This window comes from Scyliorhinus torazame, chromosome 20, assembly GCF_047496885.1.
Source record: "Scyliorhinus torazame isolate Kashiwa2021f chromosome 20, sScyTor2.1, whole genome shotgun sequence".
NCBI classification, from domain to species: domain Eukaryota; kingdom Metazoa; phylum Chordata; class Chondrichthyes; order Carcharhiniformes; family Scyliorhinidae; genus Scyliorhinus; species Scyliorhinus torazame.
Window position 1 is genome coordinate 2916981 of NC_092726.1, and position 12614 is coordinate 2929594.

Consider the following 12614-nt stretch of genomic DNA (forward strand, 5'->3'; position numbering starts at 1 on the left):
ACGTGATCAGCCGCACTAGGGGGCTACCTGCCCCCCTCCCGTGTCGACTAGCCATTACCTTCTCTAGGCCAGTCCCATATCCCGCCTCCGCGCTCCCGCTCGCTCCCCCAGCGTCGCACACCATCCCCGCCCACCCACTCTTTAGCCATTTCCTTTTGGATTTCCGCAGCAGCAACCCAGTTGTCCCCCCCCGCTAGATCCCTATCTAGCATGATTGCTCCCCCCATATCACTTCCGTAAGTCAGCTGACTTCAACTGACCCCGGCTGCTCCTGCTCACTCCTCAACCCCCCCCGTGTGGGGGAACTCCCATCCGCCTTGCGCCTGTCTTCCCGCCTTATTCTTTCTGGCGCGGGAACATCCCTTTACCTGACCCGCCTCTTATGGCGCAGCTCCCTTTCCCCTCCCCCTCTCCTTCCCCATTCTCCAACTATGTCCCGTCTTTCCCCCCCTCACCGGCGCCCACATTTCCCCAATGTCTCCCCCCTTCCCTGTTTACTTCTCAATTAACTTCCACCGTGACATTAACAAAAACAATAATAACAACAATAACAGTTCCCTGCAGCATCAGTCCCTCAGTTCCGGTCCAATTTCTCTTCTTTGATGAAGGACCATGCTTCCTCCGCCGTCTCGAAATAATAGTGTCTCTCCTGATACGTGACCCATAGTCTTGCCGGCTGCAGCATCCCAAACTTCACCTTCCTTTTATGCAACACCTCTTTGGCTCGGTTGAAGCTCGCCCTCCTTCTCGCCACCTCCGCACTCCAATCCTGGTATATCCGTACCACCGCATTCTTCCATTTGCTACTCCGCACCTTTTTAGCCCATCTCAGGACCTCTTCTCTGACCTTAAGACGGTAAAATCGCACGATTATCGCCCTCGGTGGTTCTCCCGCTTTTGGTCTTCTCGCCGGAATCCGATTTGCCCACGCCACCTCCATGGGGCCCGCAGGGGCCTCAGCTCCCATCAACGAGCTCAGCATCTTACTTGCGTACTCTCCACAGTCCACTCCTTCCACACCCTCAGGGAGACCTAGTATCCGAAGGTTCTTCCTTCGCGCTCCGTTTTCTAGGGCCTCGATCCTTTCAGTACACTTTTTATGAAGTGCCTCGTGCGTCTGTGTCTTAACCGCCAGGCCCAGGATCTCGTCCTCAATATCTGTCACCTTCTGCTCCACCACACGGAGCTCAGTCTCCTGGGTCTTTAATGTCTCCTTGAGCCCCTCAATTGCCTGTAGCATCGGGGTCAGCACCTCCCTCTTCAGCAGCTCCACGCACCGTCTCACGATCTCATCCTGCTCAGGCCCCATGTCGCCTGCGCTTTCTCCGCCGCCATCTTGTATTTCTCTCCCACTGACCTTTTGTTCGATGATTCCTCGGGCTGCAGCCGCCGCCGCCAGTTTCTTCCTTCTTCGTTCGGGGGGCACTCCCTTCCCACACACCCCACACCGGGTCGCGTCGTCGAAAAATTCCCCGTTGGGGCTCTTAAAAGAGCCCGAAGGTCCATCGGAGCTGGAGCCGCCGAAGCGTGCGGCTAGCTAGGCATCACCGCAACCGGAAGTCTCCTTTCCTGTTTCTAACCTCAGCCCATACTACCTCAGTAGACGAGTCCTCATCAAACGTCCTTTCTGCCACCGTAACACTGTCCTTGACTAACAATGCCACCCCTCCCCCTCTTTTACCACCTTCCCTGAGCTTACTGAAATATCTAAACCCCGGCACCTGCAACATCCATTCCTGTCCCTGCTCTATCCATGTCTCCGAAATGGCCACAACATCGAAGTCCCAGGTGCCAACCCATGCCGCAAGTTCACCCACCTTATTCCGGATGCTCCTGGCATTGAAGAAGACACACTTTAAACCACCTTCCTGCCTGCCGGTACACTCCTGCAACTTTAAAACCTTACTCATGACCTCACTACTCTCAACCTCCTGTATACTGGAGCTACAATTCAGGTTCCCAAGCCCCCGCTGAACTTGTTTAAACCCTCCCGAAGAGCATTCGCAAATTTCATGGGGAGTAAATGACTACTTACCCCATGAAGTGACAGGGGAGTAATCATTTCTGACCTGATATTTAGTGAGTGCAGAGAGCTCAGGAGAGACAGGTGGCTTTGGGTCTATGCTTCCCAAAACTTTACCACTTGGACCTTTTCTTATCCTTGCTTGGAATAGTTGCAAACTGATAGAGACTGATTGCTGTCACTCGGTAACAACTCTATTTTCACTTGGACACATAATTAACAAGATGGTAGAAGTGAGCTTGATGGATCTGGGTATTTCTTGACCTTGCAATTCCTGTAAATATCTCTGCTTTTATAAATCGCCGCACTGTCAATCCAGAAAATACTGCTTCACCTTTTGATGATGCGGGGCGAGCGTGGCTTACATTAAAGCCTTTCAGGTAGACAGGATGCAGTGGGAATCTGAGATAAATTGCAATGTGCACTGTTCCTGCTAAACGGTCCGCCCAAGGCAACGCTAGCTGAAAATGTCAGGGACACATGGGTCTCTGAGGATTCTAAACACTGCCTGCTGACAGAATATAAATACAAGAGAAATCAGTGACAGAGGGACTCTCAAATGTAACATTTCTGTAATAATACGTCTTAAAGGAGGAAATCACGAAGCAGTGAATATAAAGCTGCTTCACACTTTGAAGTTATTGCTTTCCAACGATCTCTGCAGAGAAAATAACAAGTTGTATTTATCTGGTGTCTTCAATGTGGTGACATGTGCCGAGGCACTTCACAGGAGTGTTTCAGAAAAAGAGACAGAATTCGACTCAGGAAACCAAGATCGGCACTGACGCCAAAGGATGCAACTAAAGCCCAAAGGACACCAGAGTGTAACCGAAGACTGAATCAAAAAAAAGTCAATCTCGGTTTATTTTCCAAGACTCCAGAAGGTGAGCAGAATTAAATGTAAATGATATGATTTGAATGAATGGAAAAGGCAGTGTGGCAGGATAGCTGTCGTGGAAATTAAACTTCTAAAAAGGATTCTTATAGCATCGTGAAGAAGCTGACATCAGCAGCCCGGCACAGGCAACGTTTAAACAGGGGTGACCAAACAGGAACAAACCGAGGGAGGAGGAAGACAAAGTGAAGGAGCTACCAGTCTACTCTCTGCACATCCGCACGCCATCAAACAGACCAAACGTCACTTCAACTGCCCTCAAACATCACCAGGTGTGGCGATAACAAGTACAGCCTGCAGGGAGCCCTGAAGCCAGGGACATTTAACAACCGAACCAGGGAGTGTTGAAGGTTTTCGTTTAGACGGGCAGCATGGTCGGCACAGGATTGGAGGGCCGAAGAGCCTGTTCCTGTGCTGTACTTTTCTTTGTTCTTTGTAACACGTTCAAATGTACAATACCGGAAAGCTAAATGATGAATCTCACAAACTACACAAAACATTAATGGAGAATAAATGGAAACAACAGGGGCATGGGAACCTGGATTGTAGTTTTAGGGTAAGGGAGAATGAGAGTATAGAGGTCAGGAGCACAGATTTGACGTCGCAGGAGGGGGCCAGTGTTCAGGTAGGTGGTTTGAAGTGTGTCTACTTCAATGCCAGGAGTATACGAAACAAGGTAGGGGAACTGGCAGCGTGGGTTGGTACCTGGGACTTCGATGTTGTGGCCATTTCGGAGACATGGATAGAGCAGGGACAGGAATGGATGTTGCAGGTTCCGGGGTTTAGGTGTTTTAGTAAACTCAGAGAAGGAGGCAAAAGAGGGGGAGGTGTGGCGCAGCTAGTCAAGAGCAGTATTACGGTGGCGGAGAGGATGCTAGATGGGAACTCATCTTCCGAGGTAGTTTGGGCTGAGGTTAGAAACATGAAAGGAGAGGTCACCCTGTTGGGAGTCTTCTATAGGCCTCCAAATACTTCTAGGGATGTAGAGGAAAGGATGGCGAGGATGATCCTGGATAAGAGCGAAAGTAACAGGGTAGTTATTATGGGAGACTTTAACTTTCCAAATATTGACTGGAAAAGATATAGTTTGAGTACATTAGATGGGTCGTTTTTTGTACAGTGTGTGCAGGAGGGTTTCCTGACACAATATGTTGACAGGCCAACAAGAGGCGAGGCCACGTTGGATTTGGTTTTGGGTAATGAACCAGGCCAGGTGTTGGATTTGGAGGTAGGAGAGCACTTTGGGGACAGTGACCACAATTCGGTGACGTTTACGTTAATGATGGAAAGGGATAAGTATACACCGCAGGGCAAGAGTTATAGCTGGGGGAAGGGCAATTATGATGCCATTAGACGTGACTTGGGGGGGATAAGGTGGAGAAGTAGGCTGCAAGTGTTGGGCACACTGGATAAGTGGAGCTTGTTCAAGGATCAGCTACTGCGTGTTCTTGATAAGTATGTACCGGTCAGGCAGGGAGGAAGGCGTAGAGCGAGGGAACCGTGGTTTACCAAAGAAGTGGAATCTCTTGTTAAGAGGAAGAAGGAGGCCTATGTGAAGAAGAGGTGTGAAGTTTCAGTTGGGGCGATGGATAGTTACAAGGTAGCGAGGAAGGATCTAAAGAGAGAGCTAAGACGAGCAAGGAGGGGACATGAGAAGTATTTGGCAGGAAGGATCAAGGAAAACCCAAAGGCTTTCTATAGGTATGTCAGGAATAAGCGAATGACTAGGGAAAGAGTAGGACCAGTCAAGGACAGGGATGGGAAGTTGTGTGTGGCGTCTGAAGAGATAGGCGAGATACTAAATGAATATTTTTCGTCAGTATTCACTCAGGAAAAAGATAATGTTGTGGAGGAGAATGCTGAGACCCAGGCTAATAGAATAGATGGCATTGAGGTACGTAGGGAAGAGGTGTTGGCAATTCTGGACAGGCTGAAAATAGATAAGTCCCCGGGTCCTGATGGGATTTATCCTAGGATTCTCTGGGAGGCCAGGGAAGAGATTGCTGGACCTTTGGCTTTGATTTTTATGTCATCATTGGCTACAGGAATAGTACCAGAGGACTGGAGGATAGCAAATGTGGTCCCTTTGTTCAAAAAGGGGAGCAGAGACAACCCCGGCAACTATAGACCGGTGAGCCTCACGTCTGTAGTGGGTAAAGTCTTGGAGGGGATTATAAGAGACAAGATTTATAATCATCTAGATAGGAATAATATGATCAGGGATAGTCAGCATGGCTTTGTGAAGGGTAGGTCATGCCTCACAAACCTTATCGAGTTCTTTGAGAAGGTGACTGAACAGGTAGACGAGGATAGAGCAGTTGATGTGGTGTATATGGATTTCAGCAAAGCGTTTGATAAGGTTCCCCACGGTAGGCTATTGCAGAAAATACGGAGGCTGGGGATTGAGGGTGATTTAGAGATGTAGATCAGAAATTGGCTAGCTGAAAGAAGACAGAGGGTGGTGATTGATGGGAAATGTTCAGAATGGAGTTCAGTTACAAGTGGAGTACCACAAGGATCTGTTCTGGGGCCGTTGCTGTTTGTCATTTTTATCAATGACCTAGAGGAAGGTGCAGAAGGGTGGGTGAGTAAATTTGCAGACGATACTAAAGTCGGTGGTGTTGTCGATAGTGTGGAAGGATGTAGCAGGTTACGGAGGGATATAGATAAGCTGCAGAGCTGGGCTGAGAGGTGGCAAATGGAGTTTAATGTAGAGAAGTGTGAGGTGATTCACTTTGGAAGGAATAACAGGAATGCGGAATATTTGGCTAATGGTAAAGTTCTTGGAAGTGTGGGTGAGCAGAGGGATCTAGGTGTCCATGTACATAGATCCCTGAAAGTTGCCACCCAGGTTGATAGGGTTGTGAAGAAGGCCTATGGAGTGTTGGCCTTTATTGGTAGAGGGATTGAGTTCCGGAGTCAGGAGGTCATGTTGCAGCTGTACAGAACTCTGGTACGGCCGCATTTGGAGTATTGCGTACAGTTCTGGTCACCGCATTATAGGAAGGACGTGGAGGCTTTGGAGCGGGTGCAGAGGAGATTTACCAGGATGTTGCCTGGTATGGAGGGAAAATCTTATGAGGAAAGGCTGATGGGCTTGAGGTTGTTTTCGTTGGAGAGAAGAAGGTTAAGAGGAGACTTAATAGAGGCATACAAAATGATCAGGGGGTTAGATAGGGTGGACAGTGAGAGCCTTCTCCCACGGATGGAAATGGCTGGCACGAGGGGACATAGCTTTAAACTGAGGGGTAATAGATATAGGACAGAGGTCAGAGGTAGGTTCTTTACGCAAAGAGTAGTGAGGCCGTGGAATGCCCTATCTGCTACAGTAGTGAACTCGCCAACATTGAGGGCATTTAAAAGTTTATTTGGATAAACATATGGATGATAATGGCATAGTGTAGGTTAGATGGCTTTTGTTTCAGTGCAACATCGTGGGCTGAAGGGCATGTACTGCGCTGTATCGTTCTATGTTCTAACTGTTACTACAAGAGATGGAAAGTAGGACAGATAGGAAAGGGAAGAAAAGGTGGGGGCTGGGGAAGGAGAGGGGGGAGGAAGGGGCATCGGGAGGAGGGAGTGAGACTACGTATGGGGGAAGAGGATGGGGTGTGAGGGGGAGAGAGTGGGGGTCAGAAAGAGTTGGGGGGCAGACTGTGTATGGGAAGGAGAGAAAGAGAGAGAGGGAGAGAGGGTGGATGGGGTGTTCTTCTGAAACGTTCAGGTCATGATACCCAATCTCACAGCAGAGCTACTGAATATGACCATACCTGACCTCCAGCTGGTTGGAATCTGGACAGTACAGAGGTCGTCGGAGGCCTCGTCCGTTGATGTGCCAATGAAGTCGAAGTTGAGGCAGTTGTGAGCCAGCTTTAGAAGCTGCATGAGAAGACCATGCTGGCTCTCGTCGTTTAGATTCAAGCTCTTCCCAGATGCCTGCAAGGACATGCACGCCATTACTCCTGACCCAGTCAACAGTCCCAGTGTTAATAACAGGGGTGGGATATGATCTATTGCAGTGATATCACTAACATTTCAGTCCTGGCCAAATGTCTAAGGGAGACCCCTGAAGTGAGAAAAGCAGTGTAACTTGGAGTGAGTGCGTTTCTGCTCTGTTACCCAACTGTTTTTGTATTACACACTGATTCACAATGTGCCTGTGTTAGTATTTCTGTCAATGAAGTCCAAAGTAGTGAAGCAGTCAGGAGAGCTCACAGAACGTGGAACAGTGCAGCACAGTGTGGCCCTGCAGCCCACGATGTTGTCCTGTGTCGGATTTTATGTGGCTGTTGGATCACACTGATATAGTTGTGTGTATTCAGGGCAGTTATCCCAGCACTGACTGCACCAACTTACTCCATTTGGGACTTCCTACTTTTGGCTGACAGGCACAAGGACCAGACAGTGAGGCAGTAATGAAACGGCGGGGTGTAGACGGAGAGCAGAAAGCAGTACTTCTACTCAACCTTTTACACTCACTTTCCACAAATACGTTTTGCTCTGGAGATTGGTAACAAACATCACCTCATGTGGACAGACACAGACCGATGTGCACGGTGGGTCATTCGGTCACGGGAAGGTTCTGAAGCCAACCTGTTGCCAAGCTGCCTTTTTGGCAGTGAAACGTAAAGCACTTACCTGCTTTAGTAAATTGCAGGAGAGTGTGAAGATATCAAATAGTGACGTGTCTCTAAACGATGACGCAATTTTCCTATGTTTTGTCAGTGGGTGTGTAGTGTCAGCCTGGAGGGAAAGATGAAAAATCATCAAGCCACATGTCTACAAAGGTGATAAACTCATTCAGAAATCATTCCAAGTGGTGATGCAGGTTAACAAGGCTGGATAAAACGCAAACACACGTCAGCGGTGCGTTTAGAAAGCAGAGAGGTGACGCTAAAGTTCTACGGAAAAGGGATTGGGGTAGAGGGAGAGGATTGTGCTCAGTGCTTGTCTCCATATCACAAAACAATCCTATAGAGGCACTGGGCATGTGCTGAAAGATTAACAAGGATGCTATCGCAACAGAGAGACGTGAACCCGAATTAGAGGCTGATCAAGCTGGGGCTGTGTCCTTCAGGAAAGCTGAGGGGTGACCCGAGAAAGGTCTTCAAACTTCCAGGAGGATTTAATCACGCAGATGGAGGGAAGATGAGTGAGCCCCAAATTAGGGGTCATATTTTAACACCTCAGTGGATTGTACCCTTCACCTGCAGCTGGTCTGAGGGACTCCTATTTCTTGGATATACCTGATGCTCCGGTTCCAAGCCTGGAAAGGAAAGCTGTGCAGAGTGAGCTAACTATAGAGACCAGTCAGGTCATAGAACCACCAGTCTTTAGATCATTAAAAAGGTACATTCTGACTCTCCCAATTAATAACTGGGCTCCTGATTGCCCAGGGCGGGAAGCTTCACTCCAGAAGGCTGAGTGACCTAACAGAGGCTTGAAAAGTATGAGGGGTTTAGTTGGGGAAACGTGGCAGGGGTAAGGAGTGAGCAGGAGAGAGAACGGAGTTAAAGAAAGTGGGGGGTGTGGTGATAAACACTGGTGTACATCTGAATGGGCTGGCCTGCTGCTATGAAGGAATGTTCCAGGATTACTACTCAGCAGCTGGGCACAAGCTCAGAGGCTTCACATCCAGTCAATCATTGTGCAGTTAACACACAGAGAAGCTGACACAAAGACCAAGGGAAGGGAACGGCAGACACATGAAGCGCTGCATCAAACTGGGTCAAATATTTCACATGGTGGCAACATACTGATTTTGAACAGACCAATCAAGTTCACATTGATGACAGGAAGCTGCAACCAGCCAGGAGTTTAGATTGCAAACATAACATACTGCAGATGCTGGAAATCAGAAATAAAAACAGAAAATGTTGGAAAGACTCAGGAGGTCAGGCAGATCTGCGGAGAGAGCGAGAGAGAGAGCGCAACAGAGAGCGCGAGAGAGAGCGCGAGAGAGAGCGCAACAGAGAGTGAGAGAGAGCGCGGGAGAGAGAGCGAGAGAGCGCAACAGAGAGTGAGAGAGAGCGCGAGAGAGAGAGCGAGAGAGAGAGCGCAACAGAGAGTGAGAGAGAGCGCGAGAGCGCAACAGAGAGTGAGAGAGAGCGCAACAGAGAGTGAGAGAGAGTGCGAGAGAGCGAGCGAGAGAGCGAGAGCAACAGAGAGTGAGAGAGAGTGAGAGAGAGCGCGAGAGAGAGCGGGAGGGAGAGCGGGAGAGAGAGCGGAAGAGAGAGCGGGAGAGAGAGCGCAACAGAGAGCGGGAGAGAGAGCGCAACAGAGAGCGCGAGAGAGAGCGCAACAGAGAGTGAGAGAGAGCGCGAGAGAGAGCGCAACAGAGAGTGAGAGAGAGCGCGAGAGAGAGCGCAACAGAGAGTGAGAGACAGCGCGAGAGAGAGCGCAACAGAGAGTGAGAGAGAGCGCGAGAGAGCGCGAGAGAGAGAGCGCAACAGAGTGTGAGAGAGAGCGCGAGAGAGAGAGCGCGAGAGAGAGCGAGAGAGAGCGAGAGAGAGAGCGGGAGAGAGAGCGGGAGAGAGAGCGGGAGAGAGAGCGGGAGAGAGCGCGGGAGAGAGAGCGGGAGAGAGAGCGGGAGAGAGAGCGGGAGAGTGGGAGAGCGAGAGAGAGAGCGCAACAGAGAGTGAAAGAGAGAGCGAGAGAGAGAGCGAGAGAGTGCGAGAGAGAGCGCGAGAGAGAGAGCGCGAGAGAGAGGGTGAAAGAGAGAGGGTGCGAGAGAGAGGGCGAGAGAGAAAGAAACCGTGAGAGAGAGAGAATGCGGGAGAGCAAGCGAGAGAGGGAGAGAGAGAGAAAGCACGAACGAGAGCGAGAACGAGACAGAGAGAGCGCGAGAGATAGAGAGAGTGAGAGACAGAGAGAGGGAGAGAGAGAGAGCGAGAGAGAGCGTGAGAGAGAACGAGAGAGAGAGCGCGAGTGAGAGAGCACGAGAGAGAGAGCGCGAGAGAGAGCGAGAGAGAGAGCGCGAGAGCGTGAGAGAGAGAGCGCGAGAGAGAGGGTGCGAGAGAGAGGGTGCGAGAGAGAGGGTGCGAGAGAGAGGGTGCGAGAGAGAGGGCGAGAGAGAAAGAAACCGAGAGAGAGAGAATGCTGGAGAGCAAGCGAGAGAAAGAGAGAGCGAGAGAAAGCACGAACGAGAGCGAGAACGAGACAGAGAGAGCGCGAGAGATAGAAAGAGTGAGAGACAGCGAGAGAAAGCACGAACGAGAGCGAGAACGAGACAGAGAGAGCGTGAGAGATAGATAGAGAGAGCGAGAGACAGCGAGAGCGAGAGAAAACACGAACGAGAGCGAGAACGAGACAGAGAGAGAGCGAGAGACAGAGAGAGAGAGAGCGTTAACATTCCTGGTTAATGACCTTTCATCAGGTTATGGAGGGACCTGATGTGATATCTGGAATTCAGACACGACAGTCGAAAGTTGGAGATGGAAAAGAGTTTGGGCTGAGAACGGGACTTGTTAACCTCCCTCTCCGGAATCACAAGTTGCTGTTTGTGGAGATCACTCAATGGTAAATTATACCCCTCTGTAATTAGGTTTGCAACTATCACTTGGACAAAGCAATCATTTCATTGTCTGCACAATCCCAGTCCATGCTTGACAGAGCCCAATGCATTCTTTGAGAAATCCGGTTTGGTTCAGATGTTAAATTAATTCAGTCTGGTCTGCACCCAAGCTCACAATAATTGAGGCTACAAAGATGTATGGTCACCCCACCACCTGGAGGTTGCCCTCCAAGTCACTCACTATCCCGAATTGGAAATGTATCGTCCGTTCTTTCACCGTCACTGGGAGAAAATCCTGGAACTCCCTCCCTCACAGCACAGTGGGTGTACCTACACCACAGGGACTGCAGCGGTTCAGGAAGGCGGCTCACCACCATCTTCTCAAGGGGCAATTAGGGATGGGCAATAAAGGCCGGCCTGGCCAGCGACATTCACATTCCACCAATGCGCAAAACAAATTGCAGTTGGCTCAATTTTGACCTGTTCTGGCATATATACCGCACCCATACAGACGTGACAGCGATAGCGCAGCGCTAATATGTAGAAGCACATATCGTAACAGTCAGAAAGCAGAGGTAATATTAAACAAAATATCAATCAATCATATCAATCAGATCGATTCTTTGGGCCAAGTCTGAGGCCAGGAAGTAGATGCCAGGGTTGATGTGATGAGGGGTTTTAGTTACAGGGTTAGGTTGGAGAAGCTGATCTGCTTGGTGAAAAGGAGATTGGGCAAGAACTGATCAGGTGCAAAATAATGACAGGTTTTGATAGGGTAGACAAAGAAAAGATGCTACAAGGAATGGGGGTGTGGGGAAGAGACTTTTTTTTTTAACGCACTGAGTGGCAATGAGCTGGGATTTCCTGCAATGAGCAGGGACCATCAACCATAGAGAAGGAAATCAGTCGACCTCGTGGCTCTATCAGGCCCCCCCGCCCCGCCAGAGTGATGGCGTAAAGCCCACCCACTCATTTTCTTTCATCGGGGGGGGGGGGGGAGCTGAAGGTCTGGAGAGAAAAGTAATCTGTTACACGCCAGTTTTCACTCCGACTCTGACAAGTTTTAAAAAGATGCTAAGATTCCTCATGATGACTCTCCTGGGAAAGGGCAGTCTGGACAAGATGCTCGGTCGGGGAACACGGGATTAGGATGACTTTCAGGGAAGGAAGTGGCAGCGTGTGGCACATTTTAAAGTAAAAATGATCAAATGCTTCTAAAATCTGTGGAGAGCGGAATCTGATGAACCCGAGAACGTGCGGGCAGAATATGCTGCGCAGACAAGTAGAAAAATGGAAATAAATGAGAAAATAAGACACTGACTCCCTTTGAGGAAGCAGAGGCACTTACCTGGTTTATTTCATTTGTTAACTGAGAAAGAATCATGACTCCTATGACACAGTGCTCAACACTGTCCTGTGGAGAGAGAACACAGAAACAATGCATTTCTTTACTTCCTCTTCCCGCTCTATTCCCAAAGTAAATTAAGTGTGATTAACATGTGATCTGTGAACCTGCGGGGAGCTCTGGCTCATTAATACAATGGCAACGCTGCCTCTTCCAAATGGAAGTTAGGCTGCAGAGTTAATCCAGTTGATCTGGGAGGACTGATGATAAAGAACTCAGATCAACCCAAGGTCGGGACGGGCTTTACAAATGTTCAGATCCAGTGTCTGATGGCAAATTCTTGACTTCATTATCTTTTCCAATCTCCTCTTTTCTGTTGGCACTGGCTCCTGCTGCTGGACGATGGTTTCATCGTAGGCCTCACTCGCCCCAGAGAGCCCGTGTGTCCATGCCTCACGGGAGCAGAAAGGCAGAAGCCATCTCTGGGACACAAAATGTCGTCACTCGGGAATTCCCTAACCCCCTCCCCCGAGAGTGTTGGAGAGGCGCCCTCACTCGCTGCATTCGAAGCTGGAATTGACAGATTTTTCATCTCGATAGGAATCGAGTAGACGGGGAGTTGAGGCCAACTAGTCAGGATTGTACTGAATGACAGAGCAGGCTCAAGGCTGAACGGTCTCCGCTTGCTCCTACTTATATTTCCACTGGCAGAAGGGTTGGTAATCAGAGCACACATTTAGGATAGTTTACAAATGAAGAGGCTTTTTTGTTTGCCCAGTGAGTTATCCGGAATGCACTGCCCAAATGGGCTGCGTTCAACAACAACTCTCACAAGAGA

General features: G+C 49.5%; 1 protein-coding gene across 1 annotated transcript in view; it reads right to left on the bottom strand.

The window, feature by feature from the left end:
* xpo7 (exportin 7) overlaps positions 1-12614 on the bottom strand; it is a 136980-nt gene that overhangs the window by 67347 nt on the left and 57019 nt on the right. Inside the window, exons 5-7 of the mRNA XM_072485574.1 lie at positions 11780-11845; positions 7557-7661; positions 6689-6854 (exon numbers count right to left, since the gene is read on the bottom strand). Coding sequence (XP_072341675.1) covers positions 6689-6854; positions 7557-7661; positions 11780-11845 — 337 coding nt within the window. The remainder of the gene's footprint in view (positions 1-6688; positions 6855-7556; positions 7662-11779; positions 11846-12614) is intronic.